Source organism: Poecilia reticulata, linkage group LG12, assembly GCF_000633615.1.
Source record: "Poecilia reticulata strain Guanapo linkage group LG12, Guppy_female_1.0+MT, whole genome shotgun sequence".
NCBI classification, from domain to species: Eukaryota; Metazoa; Chordata; class Actinopteri; order Cyprinodontiformes; family Poeciliidae; genus Poecilia; species Poecilia reticulata.
In genome coordinates this window covers 11988305-12005895 of record NC_024342.1, presented here as the reverse complement: position 1 = coordinate 12005895, position 17591 = coordinate 11988305, and the positions used below count along the sequence as shown (strand labels likewise).

Below are 17591 nucleotides of genomic sequence, written 5' to 3'. Positions count from 1 at the left end.
CTTTTGGAAGGTCAAGCAAACTAATATTACAAAATAAGACATGCAGGTAGACACGCAATGAAGAACAACAAATGCTGAGAATAACTTCAGGTTTTCATTTAACATTGTACTACTTTTTTTTGCTTTGTCTCTCATGACTGATTTCTGTTTCAGTTGGAGTGTACAGCACATATCTCACAAAAGAGGGTGAAAATTATTTTGGAAGTAATTGATTGAAACAACTGAATAAGGTTCTTTGTATTATCAGACCTATACTCATCAAAATGTTTAGCTGTTACTATCTTTAGTCTCGAGATGTCCTCTTGTTTTCAGTGCAAAGTGTCTGCCCAGTGCTTAGTAAAAGGGCATTCAAATGAGTGAATAACTGGAATTGGTTGCATGGTCACCCACAAGGATATTAAGGACTTCTTAACGACTTGGAAACAGAGAAATCAGGCCATAAATGTTTCCCCAATTGAATTAGAAAACGATGTTGTCTTTCATTGCTGTAACTTGTTCTGACTCAATTTGTACTGCTTTCTATTTTCCCAGAAAACCACTAAGAGATTTGATCTCAATCGATGCTCTCTTGGTTAAAAAAGACAAAGACATATCCATTTTGATTGGTCTAATGTGGTGTTCTAGTTTGTAAGACTCTCCATATAATACACAGTGCAAGTCTTATAGTGTAATACATTTATCTTAGCTATATGATTGAGGCATGATGCATGTTAAAAACTTTTATCTATGTGGTTTCTATGGTGCTGCATTTGCTTTAGCTTGTTGGACTCTTGTAATATGCTCCATTTATCTCACTTATTGTTGCTAACGTTATTGTTTATTTTTATTTGAAGTAGCTATTAGCACCTGTTTTTGCAGGTTTTGCATTAGTTCTTTGTTTTTAAAATCAAAGTCACGACTTTTTTGCTGCATTTTAACAATATTCAAACTCTTCATTACTCACTCTCGCGTTTTAAAGCTAGATTAGAATTCAACTGGAACCCAAATCCCCTATGATATCGCGCATTTTCTCTGATGAAAAACACCTGCCCACATTTGTCATCAGCTTTTTCCCCCCTTTTGACCACTTGATGGCTTGGCCAGCAACGCTGCTGCAACCAGAAGTCCATAATAATCGAGCAATAGATTCCCCCGAGGGTTTGAACGTGGTGACAGACAGAGCCTCACTGCTGCTCATCTGTCACTTGGTTTTTGCTTTCAACGCCGTGCTGATGACAACTCATCCCTCCAGGTTAGGTTGTTCACAAAGCACCTGATGCAGTGAGCTCATCCAACAAAATCCCCAGCATCTGAACAGTCTCAAACTACTAAAGCCTGCAGGTTTAAATACATAACGGCTTATGCCAAGGATTTTCAAGATGGTGTCATTTGCAAAAACAATTTAAGAGTTGTCTGCGCCCATAATTGAGAGAGAAATATCTAAATACAAACTGGTGACTAGACGCCAAGCAACTGCCCTGCAATAATGAGTTGAAAGCTGTAAACCTATTAAGCAACGTTCAGTTTAATAGTGTGACACATTCTATGTAAGGTAAACCCTTCAACAAGATAAAACTTTGAAATCTAGAAACATTAATGTTATTTAAAAAAAAAAAGATTAAACAAAATCTAAACTAAATATTGCAATTGGACTAAATGTTATCATGTTCATGTCATCTTGACAACTCAAATTAGTTTATGCTTAAGCCATTTTCACCCAGTTGCAGTTAAAAACACACACATTTATAGATGTGTATGTAGATTAGTGGGCAACTTGGAGTTAAGTGCTTTGCCCAGAGGCAGATTGACACAAGAGATCTGGGGAAAAACAAAAAAACAACAAAAAAACAACTTTTAACTTTATAATTGCAAGACTACTACTCTACCCTCTGATCCACAGCCACCTCAAAACCACCCGAAAAAATTTAATATTGGAGAAAAATAACAAAAAGATATTGTGAATATGTGCATAAAGACTTTCAGAACTTCTGGATTTTGCCAAACTTGGAGCCTGGAAAGCTGCTGTGCCTGTTAAATCTTAAACAGGAGATGGATGAGCAGTGTTCTTATCAGATTAAATGAAAGAGCACTTATCAGCTGTTCATATTTGCAATCTTGCTCTTGACATTATCCAAAGCTGATATGAGTCCTGGGGCTAGATACCCAGGTAAATTTAGCTGTTTGTCCTTTGGCTAACCTTAAATGACCCCTTCACAGACATGAGACTAGCTGAAAGTCATTTTATTCATATCAATAAATACCACAGGTATAAATATAATGCATATATATCTTATGGGTGGATTTGTTATAATTACACATGTGTATAAGTCAAGAATTATGATAAAAGATTGCAATATTATTCAAGCTGTAAGTATATTTTAGTATCTTAACAGATGTAGTGGCTTGTAAAAGTATGAATACATAAGATCAAACTTTACAGATAATACTTATTAAGGAGTTAGACTATACATAGTTTCATGGAGCCATTTGTTATTAACTTTTAATTAGACGAGACAAAAGTCCTGCAAGTGTAAAACTAAATGCAACATTATGATCCCAAAACTGGGTCTTAATAATAGAAATCTGAGGCTCATGTAAGCGGCTGCTATAATGAGAAAAAGTTATTATGAAAAACCTGTTATCATCCAGAGTGGAGGTCAAGTTAAGGTTTAGAAGATTAAGAAAACAGTCTGAGGAAAACAATTCCTTAATGAGCCATAAAGAACTGGGCCTATGGATGTGCATAACCGGCCACTGGTGTGAACATGAAACAATGAAGGCCGTGAAAAGCTGTGGATAAATAAGGGATGATGAGAAGAAGTGAAAAAATAGCAAAATAAACTTTGTGGTATGAACAAATATATTAGGAGGAATGATTACTGGATTGATACTCAGTATATTGTAAAACAATTCATGAAGATTTTGAGGTTAATAAAATGTAATGAAGTTGTGAGGAAATGATAAAAAAATCATTTGTTTTGCTATTTGAATCTGAGTCAGTCTGTTTTGGACTTCATTGATTACATTTTTGTGAACCTTATGTCCCTCTGAAAGTCGGACAGGCTGTCAGATTTCCTCATTGCAGGAGCAAGCCCTGAGGGACGCCACTTGTAAACAAAGAAAATCAGTAGATGTGCTTATTTAAACTCGCATGAAAACTGAATTTAGAGAAAAATGTACATCTACAGCAAACTTTGTCAATCTTGTGTAATATTTAAGCATGTTTGACAAATTTTATGCTCCAATGTATCAAGAGTGGTGCTCAGGCTCTGAATCAATAAGTTAATCATCAATAGTGTAGGGTTAGTAATGGTTTTGTAATCYACAATTTTGYTCCTCTTAAGTGTTGAGTGATTAAGGTGTGAGTGAGTTGCTTGTTGACGTCCCTTTATGCTCCTATTAGAGAGTGCAAATGTAACAGAACATAAAGGATTCCAAGCTGAAAGAAGAGGTTATGATATAAATAACAAATATACAATTATATTWAGCTTTAATATAACTCTGCACTTCTCCTTGGTCTTAATATCCAATTGCCCTGAGGCACACCAAGTCAAAATTACTTCCAGAATACAGTCTGACTTTTGCCACAAACTCTGCTTATTCATTAGATTCACTCTTCCTCGGGCCATTAGAAGCMACTGACCCGTCTAAATGTTTGGGAAATATAATTCCTAAATGGATGCTGAGCATTATGTCTTGCAGTATTTTGCCAAGAGAAGAAATGTTGACAATGAATGAATGGAGGAAAAAGAAAAAAAAAAGTGAAAAGCTAAAACTAACTGCAGTGAAAARRGGGGGGGGGGGGGGGGTGGTTTTTCTATTGCTGTTCACAAACATACAAAAAGTGTTATTTGTAGTCAAGCAGCTGGTAAAAGTAAACTAGGTTGTCATTCATAATAAATCCGTTCTCACATTCTAATCATAAGATGGTGCACAGATCTGTTGCATAAGGGGTTATTCTAGACCCAGAATCCCACACATGAATCTAAAGCACATCAGGTAAATCCTCTGCCTTCACAGGGTCATTGGCAGGTTTCCAAAAGGATAAAACATTTCTGCTGAGCACCAGGGATATGTAAAATCAAAGCCTAAATAATGATTAAACAAAGCAAAGAGTCTTCCAAACAATCTCCCCTGGCTCATTGAGTTGTAGARATCTAAATAATTGTGTGCACAGAAGTTAACATAAACTCATTATGAGCATAAGACTCACCTTAATCTTGAGTTCTGATGTAAAAATGACAAAGCAAGRAACTGTAAGGAATGTTAAAAAGATCTAGTTCCTCAATTTTGTATATACTCTGTTGGTTTTCTCTCATYCACACAGGGTTGACATTATACATACAAATACAAACRAAGTYGCACTCAAACACATGCTCCTTGTAGTCATCAGCAGGTTTGTGTCTTAATTCTGCTTAAATATGTCTCATCATGGCAGAACCTGTTACTTTCCAGGCACACGTCACACTTTTAAACTTCTAATCTTGACTCCGAATGTTTTTCTGCAGTTGATGTCAGTGCTCTCCTCAAGCTTAATGTCAGCCCGTTTCACTCATCCTGCAACCTGTTTTGACATGTGTTTCAGATCCCCTGGAGGAACAAAACGATGCTGTTACTCTCTCGATGCCTGTGGTGGTAGTGTGCTACAAACATTGGGTGAAATAACAATAAAAAAAAGGACTAAATTCAACTTAACTTCAGACAGACAACAAGGTGGTTGAAACTTGGGAATAGCAAGCAGTCCGTGGCAAATGCAACCCAAGTCCACTTTTTCCCCATATCTAACTTGTATCTGACTTTTTCATTGCAGTGTGAGTGGCCCAATTCTGATATTTTCACCACCCCCCGCAAAAAAGAAACAAACAAAAAAAAAAAATCTGATTTGTGCCACTTCCATATGCCATCCTAAACTGAGTACATACAGTTGACACTATCTCAAAAGACAGATATAAGTTTTTTTACACTGTCTGACATGAAATCTTAAACTGCATGACTTCGGTTAAACATTTTGGATGTTCTTCCACAAGCATCTCACAAAAGTTAGCAGGAATGTTGGCCCATTTATCCTTACAGAACTGGTGCAACTGAGCCATGTTCATAGGCTCCTCGCACACGCATTTTCATCTTAAATTAATTCAGTTTGATTGAGATCAGGGCTTTGTGATCCAAAAAATTGACTCTGATATCCTTCAGCCACCAATGACCAGGTCATTGTTCATTTGGAAGACCCATTTGGACCCAAGCTTAACTTCCTTGCCTCAAAAATACCAAAAATGTGGTAACTTTGCTTGTCCTCGCCAGGAAAGTAACCAAATTAAATAAATTCTAACAGATCTGCCAAGTAGAGTGCTTAAATATGCTGCCAGAAACATACTACAACCTTGAATACAGCTAATGAAAAAGCATGAAGTTAAGGTGTAACTTGCTTAGGATTGCTTGACTAAGTTTGGAGTACAAAAAAAAAACATGAAAAATTCAAGCATGTTGTACGTTATTCTAAACTTAACTAAAGACATCTTGTATGTCAGGTTATCATTCTACCCTGAGAGAAAATGTTTGGAATGCATTATTAAAGGCTGAGTATTGATGTGACATGCATGGCCTGAATGAGAGTTGCTTTACATACATTTATGTAACAAATTTCATGTGCCATATTAGTTAGAGACTAGGGCCAACCAAAAAGTGTAGAAAGTACATATATGACTACATGCACAAACATACAATTGAAGAAGTTGAGAAGAGGAAAAGCAGTAGAAATTATTCTTAGTAACAGAGGAAATTAGCATGACAAATCACTGCCTTCTGATGTTATTGTTTCTTCCATGCAGAACGATTGTGTCATGCTGTTGCAACAATAATGTTATGAAGCTGCAGGATAATTAGCAGATCAGTTACAGAAAAACAAAGCACACAAATCTGTGGTTGTTGCATGCTGTAATTTCCTACCTTGCCAAGAATTCCCCTGAGCTGCCGTTACTCTGTTGTGGATCCATACAGTTTGTAGTTCCAGGTATAAGCGCCATGGTGGGATTCTCCTGGGCTGCACTGCCCACGGCTCGTGTTACAAACTCCAGAGAGTCCTGAACATAATGATCCAAAGAAGGGGATCCCATCATGCCATGTGCAAGTAGCCCCAGCGGTAACCCGTCTGTTCTGAGCTCAGCCACGTTTTGGCTGTCGCCCAAAACCCAGTGAAACTCCGGGAGGGTCATTCGAGTCGCCAGCGTCCATAACCGGCGAACTTCCCGAATGTCGCACCCAAACGTCACCACTCCCCGCGTGGAGGAATGTTCCCTCAAGGCCTCCAGCTGCCTCATGAGACCCTGCTGCTGGTCTGACTTCGAAGAAGAATTTGATGAATAAGATGATGCGGTTGGTGATGAATATGATGGGTGTAGCACCTCCACTCCCACAGGGGTGGTGGTCGCCTCTGCCGAGGACGATAGTGAAGACGGAAGGGGAGGCAATGTTGTCTTTGTCAGGTTGACCAGCGTGCCCAAGTGGAAGCGGCTGTTGTTCTTGATGAGGAAGAGGAAGTCGTTTATTTTCCACTCCTGACAGAGGACAATGCTGAAGTCCCACCATCCGTTCATCATTAGCAGATAGTAGAGGAGCTGGGGCGGAGGGGCCGCGACGGTCCGCATTGCCATTTGAAAATGAAGGCGATTCTGTGAGAGGCAGTAAAACTTGCATTAGAAGATGAGGCAAGAAAGAGACAGTAGTTCAAAGGCTTAAAATGCAGCATATAGAGGAGATCATAAGCAGTGATGTTTGTGTTTTATTTAGTAAATATATTGTGCTAATGACATGAGAATTACACCATATACTTATGCAAATTATTATGTGTGAAAGAAGGAGAATGACATAAAAAATACAATGCAAAAAGTCATAGAAAGCCAAGAAACAAGTCAAACCTATCTGTATTTAAACAGCAATTCTGGATTCAATCAGCATCAATTCATTACTTAATCTGATGATAAGGTGTTGCACAAGAAGCATGTCATGTTGAGCAAAAGCAAAATGCTCTCCCAGGACATTTTGTAACCTTATTGTTTATGTGAATGTCACTGATTACTGCCATATCTCTGAACTTCTGAATGTTCTAGTTAGTACCTGTTGGCCAAAATCTGGAGGTGGGAACATAATTTCACCCTAAGTCAACCGCATCCAGTTGCTCTATAAAACATGGAATTTGCAGGATAATTTTTTTCTCCACCTAAACAATGACTAATGCACTCAACTATAATGTCTGTTGAGTGCAGACATTGTAGTCTGCACTCAACAGACTATAACAGACTTCAATGTTCATTTGATTCCAAATGAACATTGAAGTTTGGAGGCAGGAGCATCATAGTGTGAGGCCTCTTTGAGCTAATGCCACTGGCTTAGCGACCAAAGAAAAAAAAAACAAAGACATGAAGGTACATTCTTCATAAAAATATAAAGATGAAACAAGGATAAAAAATTTTTCAGCACAGCCCTGATCCCACACCTAAAGCCATGGAAACTGAAGTGGATGCAAATACAAAAACTAAAACTTTCTGAATGTTCCGATCAATCTCCTAAAAATTAATCAAATCAAACTTTTCCGGGAATAAATTAAGATCAGCGTTTACACAGGAGCCCTTTGACCTTCAAGATTTTAAGACAGCTTGTATAAAAGAAAGGGCCAACATCACACCTTCACAAAGCATGAAGAGTTTCTCATCACAGGAGATTTCTCAAAGCTGCCACTGCTAAAGAATCATATTCAAGGTTTTTAACTTGTGCAATTCCACTTTATTACGCATAAGTCAATGTATGCACAGTTTTTTTATTTACTTCTTTGTATGTCTAAATCACTTGGTTTACCCGATCTGAATGTTATGTCTACATGCCAACAATAATACATTTACATACAAAAATGCTAATACGTAAAGAACAAAAGAAAGGGATGAAAGATTGAACAATGAAAACATGTTGGATTTCATTAGAAACTGAATGAAATGTAAAAGTATAACATGTACAGGTGCAGTGAGTTCGTACAAGAAAAACGAATGAAGGTCAGAGAGAAAGGACGATGCAGCAGCTCAATGGTGAAATGTAGCAAAGCGTGTACAAAAGACTGAAATAAAGTTTTATATATTTAAGAGGAAATAAACTTTTTATCTTAAATTCAACGTGTTCCGAGTGTAAAAACACAGTCTGCTGGATATAGTAGATTGCAATCTCAACTTTCCAGCCTCAATGAATATCATTACTCACATCATAAGAGTTACATCTATGTCTACACTTTTTTTTCGCCTAACTTTGAGGAAAAACATCCAATATTTCTTTCATTTTTACCCCACGGTAGAGGCAGTTATGCAAATGCATGTGTATATATTTTGTGACGTCATCACCAAAAACACAAACAGCACAGAAATGACAGTTTTCTTCTTCTCAGTTCCTTTTTCCTTAAACTCCAGCAGTGGGAATCCAAACATCTAGACTAGCGGTTCTCAACGTGGGCGGTACCGCCCCCCAGGGGGCGTTCAGAGGACGGCAGGGGGCGCTGGAGGACATTTTTACAAAAGGGGGGCGCTGGGATGCCTTTGGGGGGCGTTTGGTCGAAGGTAAACTTTACACCTTAAATCCACAACAATACCAGTTTAGACTTTGAGCAACTTGGTAAAACTGTATTGTGTAACATTAAATCATGCTTGGCTGCAGCTGTATCGATGGCAGCTCTTCTTCTATTCAGTGATTGTATCTTCATGGCACAGCTCCGCTCCGCATCAGTTCAGCGTTACACCGGCTGATGACGCTGCTGTGATTCACTTTGTCTGGTATTTATTTAGGCTACATATGTTTTGGCAGTTTTGTGATCATGTCAAAGCAGCAATTTATATTAAAAAGTGTTTTATTTCCGTTTGAAAGCTGCCCGCTACCATGGACGAACAACAGAAAATCGCTCTTATAAACATGTAATTACTAAAATCACGATACCCTCACTTTGTATCCCTCTGAAAAATGAACCCATTTCAATAAAGAAATAAAGAAATCCCTCCATGGGTGATACCACGATAGAGAGCGTTCATTTTATAGCGTTAACACCGGTGCTGTAAGTGGTCCGGTATGAAACGGGGGTGATAGAAAAACACAGCACTTTTACATTTAGATAATCAGAATGTAGAAATTGTTTCCGTTGTTTTAAAAGGTTTATGTCAGTCTGTCTTTTCCCCATCGATATGTTTCCCGACCGCCCTGCACCTTAGGGGCTTAAAAAACAACAACAACAACAACAACAACAACAACAACAACAACAACAACAACAAAAAACCGCCGCGCACATTGCGCAAAACTCTGAAACAGGAGAAGCGGGACATAAAACGGAGCGACGAACTAGATGTGAATTATGGCATAAAAACAGAGAATCCGACGCTGAACAGTGAAAAAAAATCAACACATGATGTGAAACATGACGATTAGGCGGAGCAGCAGGTGAGGGGTGAATTACTGGTGGGTCAATAAACGATCAAATAAATGTAGCAACAGGAAATAAACTAAAGTGAACATAGCAATAAACCAAGAGAGGATAAAACTAATCAAAGGAAACTAAATGGAAACGAATGAAGAACAAAATGCAAGAATAAACTAAGAAACTAAAGTAAATACGGAGGAATAAAACTGGTATGGCAAGACCTTTCGAGCAATAATTAATACCGAGACTGTATGGCAAGAATAAACACACTGTTTCCAGATAAAAGGTAAAATAATATTGTTGAAATGTCATGGGCAGGGGCTTCAGGTGGATGCGAAAACATAAATCGGCGCCGCCCCACGAAGGAGCGTAGAAACATACGCTCGCCCCCCCAAGGTCCCCAACCCCCCAACTTTGTCAGTGCAAAGTAACCTACAAATTCTTTGGTGGGGGGCGGCGAGGGACCTGGATTAGGGCTAGGGGGGCGCTGGCCCGAAAAAGGTTGAGAAACACTGATCTAGACTAAAATGTGTTTTTATTGTCAGTGTACATTAGTTGCAAAAAAAAAAAAAAAAGAAACACACCACAGTTTTAAAAGAATGATTTTACTTCATGTAGTCTATTCAAGAAGATTTCCTGTTTTTCTCCATTTTATTTACTTTCACTGTTTTTAATTGTATAAGGTCCAGCTGGTAAATCCCTCTGTTGTCGAATCAATGTTAGGTCAACGGATGCTTCAAAGTTCACTAAGTCTTAGAGCGTGGAGGTTTATGGTTGTTAGTTTCTGTGAGCAGCTAGAAAGGTCTTCCAGTGTTTGACCCACATTTACCCTAGAGACAGCTAGCATAAGCACTGTTTTTATACGTTGGTTTGCATCCTGTCTGTTTCAGGCGGTTTTATGCAGCCTGCAGATGCAGTCAGTTCTACACAACGTGCAAAGTGCTTTACAGCAACAAAAAAGTAATCTAAAATCAACAGCTGTTTGGAACTTTAGATGTAGACGTGGAAGAAAAACAACTGATAAAAAGATTAAACACGATTCAATACGATTATAGTCTTAGCATGAACAGTACAAGCATAAATAGGATTCACTGCCAATTACAGGAAGATAAGATAGAGAGTTAGAATTTATATCAAGACAAAATATGAGTAGCTCAAATTTGGAATTGGCAAAGTATTCAGATGAAATTTAATAGATTTGAATTAGCAATGAGGGCTTAGGAAACTCTGGCATGCTAAGCGCATGCTGGTTATCCAGCCAATTAATCAGCTAGTTGTTTGTCAGTACATGCAGGGAGTATAAAGGCCCCTTAGAAACTCTTTACAACTCACAAGCTTTGCACTAAAAGTCCATTAGGTTAAGCTATTGGTGAATTTAATTTATCCCATTAATCACTCTGTCCAGCAGGCATGCAAAAAAGACATTACCAATCTTATTTTTGCATATTCATAGATGGGTTATTTGTATAAAGAAGTGCAATGAAAAGCAACCCTACATGTTTCATTTCAGATTCAGAAGTCCAACATCAGGAGAGGAAATTGTAATGCAGTCCACAGGGCATCAGACTCTCACCTCTCCTCAATGCCCATGAGGATTTATTCTCAACTGCAGCACTTCTGCAATGTAATCTCCATAAATCTTTAACCCTCTCCTTTTTTCTTTATGTAAGTAAAAACTGAGTAATTTGTGGAAAGCTTTGTGGCCCCATATTTAAACAAATGCATAGACACTGTGAAGCTTAAGTTTTTTGGCCGTTTGACACAACGTCTGGGATCGTCTCTGTTTAAATGTGCTTTTTCCTATGACTATGTGATCTAAACGATAGCTGCTTTCACTTCTTGTGCAAACTGCGCAGCAAAACAGCAGACGCTGAAAGAGTCACAAAGATCTGGATGAACCAAAGATGATGGAATCGGTTGGGTTATTGACCTTCTTGTGATTAGATGATGTCTTGTAGAGACAGCTTTCTGTTCAATAAGAAATTCTGAATAAAACCTCAAATGCTGCAGATTATTCTTCTGCAACAGCTGCATTGCTTATGGGCTGCACAGGGTAGCAGCTGGTAGCATCTTTTCCTTGCAGGAAGAAGGTTCTGGGTTTGAGTCTTTCTGCAGGGAGCTTACATGTTCTCCCCCAGAGTGGGTTCTCTCTGGGCACCACTACTTCCTCTCACAATCCAAAAAACATGACTGTGAGATTAACTGGTCTCTCTAAATTGCCCTTAGGTGTCTGTGTGTGTAACTCTGTTGCCTTGTGTGATCGACTGATGATCTGTCCAGGCTAAGCAAGTATAAATATTGGATGGATTTAATAATAAAGAGAAAAGTTAGATTGTTAGTAGGATCTGGGTTCAGACAAGACTAGCTATGTCCCTGTTACCAGATCTCCCTCACTCAATGCACGTTTTCCTCTCTCTCACATTTTCATGAGTGAACTACACATTAAACCAGCAATTTGTCAATAAACATCTGTTTTAAATAAATCCTACTTCAGTATGATTTTTGTATCTCTTCAGTTGCAGCTACGGCCACTGTCCCTGCGGAATAAATGTACTAGAAGTAAATACGTGTTTCTTCTAAGATTCTCACCGTAAGACCACTGCAATAAAATATTAAGTTGTTTCAAGGCTTTTTGCACAACTCAACTACTTGTGCCAATAAATGTGGAGGTGGCTGTAGGACTTAAAAAAAAAAAAACACACCACTTATCTGTCTCTTTCATCCGCACTCAGGAGGAGCTCATTATTCACTTTAACAAGCACATGCGCTGCACTTTAAAGTGCTGTAAAACACAACTGGATTGTGTTGAAGAACCGATGTCGCTCTTAAATGACAGCAATTGTGCAGCAATTACTGTCTCCCGTACATTAGAAAGGACAGAGACTCATCTCAAGTTACTCAAAGAGATTCAAATTAATTTTCTAGAGCATCAGAAATGCGACGGCATGTCTCAAAGTGAAACGATTCAGTAGTTTTGGACTTATTACAAATCTGTGAAGTAAAGCATTTCATTGGAAAGAAAATGCTTCCTTTAAACAGTTGGGAGTGAACAGTGTGTGCTGAAGGGTAGACTGATGGAACTGTGCAAAACAAGCAGAAAAGGTGATTGAAAAGGTGACTGTAAATCTGTAAGAAAATGTCTCAAACAGGGATTTAATATTTTCCTCTGTAATAAGTAAACAGGAATTCATCATTTTCTGGAAGCAAAGTGATGGTTGTTCAAAAAATTAGAGGGAACGTTTCCCAAAAGTGTTATTTAACTTTAATAACAACTTTGTGTTTCTGGATTTGAGCAGTGAGAACTAAGCTGTTTTGCATCATTGCAGGATTTGAATAAAGTAATCCAGCGTTTCAGGGTTAAGTGTGTCATTTCAGACTGGTTAGGGATCCAATTCCAAATGTCCACTCTGACTGATATAAGTCTTCTTTATTAATTATTAAAATGTTCTAGCTCTAATAACCTGCTGCACATTTTTGGAAGCGTTTTATTGCAGAGCATAAATATAATTATGTATATTATTATATAATGAGATGCTGTTAGTTGCACAAACTTGAGTATGTCAGACCGACTCAGGATGGTCTACAATTAAAGTTCACATTTAGTGGTATATTACAAAGTTTATTAATCCATACTCTTCAATATATTATCAACACTGCGCTGCTATCAAATACCATACACCTCCAACTCCAAACTCGCTGTACTCTGGGGCATGACATCCTTCGCTCAACACCTTCTCCAGTTTTTCCACATGACAAAACTAAGGATGGATTTTTCCCACAATTCATGAATTATGCATACTTTAACTTTGTCTAAACCTGAACTTCCTTTTGCAGAATTTAGTGAAGCAAAGACCAACCACGTCAAAAACAACAAAAAAAAAAACCAAACAAACAATAAGATCCTCTTAACGCGAAATCCTTAATATTTTGGTGAAACTGTTGTCAGACTTCAGATGGAAGTTATTGAAACAAGACGGAGCCCGAGGGGAGCTGAGTCAATTCTATAAAACTTTCAGGTAAACTCCTCGCACTCTATAAAACTGTCTTATTATTTTTTTCCTAGCAACTTTTTCTGCCTACTCCAAACTCCATCCAAACACCTGTCTATCCATCTATCCCTCCATCAGGCAATTTTTTTGTTTGTCAGCTTTATCTGTACATGTTATTTCACTTCAGGGATCCAGTTTGGACTTTTAACACCTGCCGACTCTACAGAGGAATGGTTCCTTGTGCACAGAGCAGGAAATAAGATGTTGGAGTAGGAACACACAGACACACACGTGCATGTTAAGCTTGTAGGTGGCGAGTATTTCAGATCCCTCTAGTCAAACTAATTGGTTTGGGTGCGGTGGATAGCATATCTGTTTGCGTTTTTAAAAAGGGAAGAAATAAATAACACAAACAGGTTGTGTGACAAAGTAGACACAAATTGTGCATAAAACACACAATTAGCAAACAAACTGTTGATGGAATGCCAGAAATCATTTTAAAGTATTTCAACTTTGAACTTATTTAGGGGCACTTTTAATTCAGATGCAGGCTTCAAATTAAATTTCCAATTGGTGTTTTGCTGAAGAGCTGAATTTCTTTCTCATGAAGAAGAAAATACTTGTTTTGGCCCCGGCAGTCAAATAATTATAATTTCATAACAGTAACTAAATAATTGCATTAGCTGATTTTTAAAGAGGAAAAGTCAACAGGGCAGTAAATGAAAATTGGTTATTGTAATTTCAGACTCTACTTTCAGGCACACAAATGTAGAATAGTTCATCTTCCCAGTTGAATTAGTTTACACACTAAGATCTATTTGACATTAGATTAAATAGCTGTCAAACGTACTGGATGCTCTAGAGGAGAAGTTATCAAACAAAACAAAAATTGAACTATTATTCCATGTGATAAAAAGTCAGTTTTGTGGAGATAAAACTCCAGAACACTGCACCAGTAGGTGGAAGAACAAAAAAAGGGAACTCACTTCCAGGTTTTTTCAGATTTATCTGAAATCAAGATAGATGATTTGAAATTTAAATATAACTTGGTGTTTCAACATGACAATGAACCAAAATTAATATTTTATATTACAAAAAAAAAACAATGCAGAGAAAGGTCTTTCATTCTGTAGAAGCACACAAGTTTGTGTTGCACTGTTAGATAGCCATCTAAAAAAAAAAAAAAAAAAAAATCAGAAATTGTCACTTAAAAAAATCTGGAAAGTTCGGTGGATTTTTTTTTTCACAACGGAAATGAACAGGAAAATGATTACTGTTTTGCAAAAGTGTTATTATAATAAAAGGCCAAAGCAGCGAGAGATCACAATGCAGTCACACATTGATTCTTGGTGTAGCTGATCTGATTGAGTTGCAGATGTGCTCAATCACCAAAACGCTGAAAAGCTCCTGAATGGATCTTCATCGCTGTTATTAAACCGGGCCGAGCTCTCTTTCCTGTCATTTTTTAAGCGGTTGTTCAAACAACGTGACACATCCCTATCTCTTTTCTGCAGCCTTGGAAGTTTTCCATTTCAGCACCACGGACAGAGCACAATGATCGTCTCACCATGCAACGATTAATTCGAGTGATTCGGTCAAAAATAACCGTGGCTATAATCAATGCCTCACTGCAGAAGAAAGACAGGAAATAAGGGTTAGCAGCAGATGGGATGCAAGTGAATACGATGATCAAGGCCATCAGCGGTTGGAAGAAGTGTCTCCTCCTCCATTATTTATGGGTTTATTAAATGGTGAACTGAGGACAAATATTCCACAGAAACTGAAGTGAACTAAACCTAATAATGAAACAAATACAGGCGTATTTGAAGGCAGCTGTGGTAACAAGCCAGCCACTGTGCGTAGGTGAAGTGATCAACAGTTAATAGTTTAGAAGAAGCTGGGAATAAACTTTTTTTTTCTTTTTTTTTTCTTTACCTCACTGTGGCGCGGGAACTCCCTCTGCACGACGCTGACAACTGGCACCTGGAGCGCCAGAGACACGAATTCCAACTTAACGAGCTCGTCCCGGTTCCGCGGGAAGGCAAGCATAGCGGAGACCCCCTGCACGACCACCGTGTGACACACGCTCTCCAAGAAAGACAGCGGGTCTTCGTCCTCGGGAATGCCCGTGGAGGAGTATGAGAAGGCTGGCAACTCGCCCAGCGCCGATCCGACTGCCATAACAATCTCCAGGGATAAATTGTAAGGTAGCAACATGGCCCGATTCAGAGCCTCAGCCGCCAGCAGGACCGACTCCCGCGGTGAGAACACGCCATCCTCCTTCGAGGGATTCCCATCCCGCTGTCTCGACTGGCTTTTACTCCTACTTGTGCCCCGCTGATTGTTTGTGGCGGCTCTAGTTCTGAGGTTTCCATATCCAAGCGCACCTGTTTTAGCCGGCTTTCCTAACTCCAGCGGCTGATCCCTCGGTAAAGCTCCCTCAGCGTCTTCAGAACTGCTGCCAGGTGCTGTGGCTGTCAAGCGGGGCTGGACGTGCAGAGCTCCCACCCGAACCGTGTGGCCGATCCGCTTCAGCACCTGGCATGGCTGCGGGTGCGAGTGAGCGCACGGCGGGAGGAAAAGGAGAGCGCACAGTAGGAGGCACAGAGACGGCGAGACCCCGGTGCCTGCTCGCGCTGACGGGCCATCCATCACCATCATAATCCCGGTCGACCTCGTCATCTCCGCTCCACAGCTGCGCCGGATCCCCCGTCCAACCGCGCAACAGCCCACCAGCGGGGCCGCACCGTCGGTGCCACTGCTGGCCCCCCGCCTTTGCTCCTAGTGTGCCACTGAGACCAGCTGCAGCCCTCTCTCCCGCTCCAGCTCCCGCGCCGGCTCCCGTTAAAGTTGTGCGTTTCTCCTCGGACACAGACAACAGGCTGTTGAGGCGCAATATCAGACAGGAGCCGCGCACAAGCAAAAGATGATCCCCAAAAGTGCTGCTTTTCATCTCAAAGGATTTTGCACATTTCAGGACGGCTGATTACTAACAAAAACCGGCCAGCCAAACAATAACATTTCCATATATTCCAGCAGGAGGGTACTTATATAAAGAAGAGTGTGTCCAGAAAAGAAAAAAAAATATATATATATATATATCGACCAGAGGTTAATGCGCATCAAACACATTCCAAAACAGTGAAATCCTAGACTGCAAAAACATGTTGCTCATTGGTTCTAATGAAAATCATCCCATTATAATCTCCGATGTAGGGCCCAAGACGGTATGTTTCTTCATGGTAATCAGAATTTAAAAAAAAAATAAAAATACATAAAAAAATAAATAAATACAAAAAAAATAAGCCAAGTAAAACCTTTGAAGAGCGCACGCGCCGCTTGGCTCGAGCCAACCTCTGTACTGACACTTGCACTGGGAAAGACCTCCGAGAGTGCGGCGCTTTTACGCAAAGAGAATTAACCCCATACCTTCTAACTGGGCAGTGTAAATGCTTTAATGTTGTATTGGAGTGTAATTATATTAGGCTGAATACAAAATAAGCAAAGCAAGTTGTTGCAAACAGTTTATTTAATGAATTAAGCTCAATCTAAAAATGAAAATAAGTAAGCCAATGACATACTATTTAAAGGATTCTTCAGACTTTACATGTTGTGAAAAACGTACATTAAAGATTGCGTTATGTTCCTCCTGCTATAGAGTTGAGGGGAAAGAAAGAGGGAAATTCAATTTACTTCTATTCGGTGTTATTTGCATTCCTTGTGTCCAGAGCACAGCACATGTCATCTTGGAGCCTTTTACATGGTGCAGAAAGGTCAAAACCCATTAGTATAGAGAGCAGCTCCACAGTTTCCCCATTAAGAAACCACAAAAAGAGGAGTGGAAAGCGGGGGATAATGGTGAAGACTGTGTGTCAGAAAGGCTTTGGAGTTGTAGGGTAAACTAATTTCTCTTTTTGGTAAAAGACACTTTCAAGATTTCTTCGATCAGATGCAAAGAAGAAAGAAAATGTAATTTGTTTGGATAAGTGCTTGTTTTTGATGTCTGTGTTGTAGTCACTGAGATATAAATTATTAGGTATTTTTAGAATAAAATATGTATGAAAAATCATGTACATCTTGTTTCCTTTATTTATTTTTTAACATTTATTTTTATTTTAATAGATGGAGGAATGCTACAGATGAGCATGTCAGCAAAAAAAAAAATGTTTGACAAGTCAAAA

The 17591-nt window shown here is 39.0% G+C and overlaps 1 protein-coding gene across 1 annotated transcript in view; it reads right to left on the bottom strand.

Moving 5' to 3' along the window:
• grin3a (glutamate receptor, ionotropic, N-methyl-D-aspartate 3A) overlaps nt 1–17440 on the bottom strand; it is a 50298-nt gene extending 32858 nt beyond the window's left edge. The window contains exons 1-2 of the mRNA XM_008423867.2: nt 15346–17440; nt 5926–6647 (exon numbers count right to left, since the gene is read on the bottom strand). Of these exons, the coding sequence (XP_008422089.1) occupies nt 5926–6647; nt 15346–16092 (1469 nt within the window). The 5' untranslated portion in view covers nt 16093–17440. The remainder of the gene's footprint in view (nt 1–5925; nt 6648–15345) is intronic.
• Nucleotides 17441–17591: the final 151 nt, after the last annotated feature.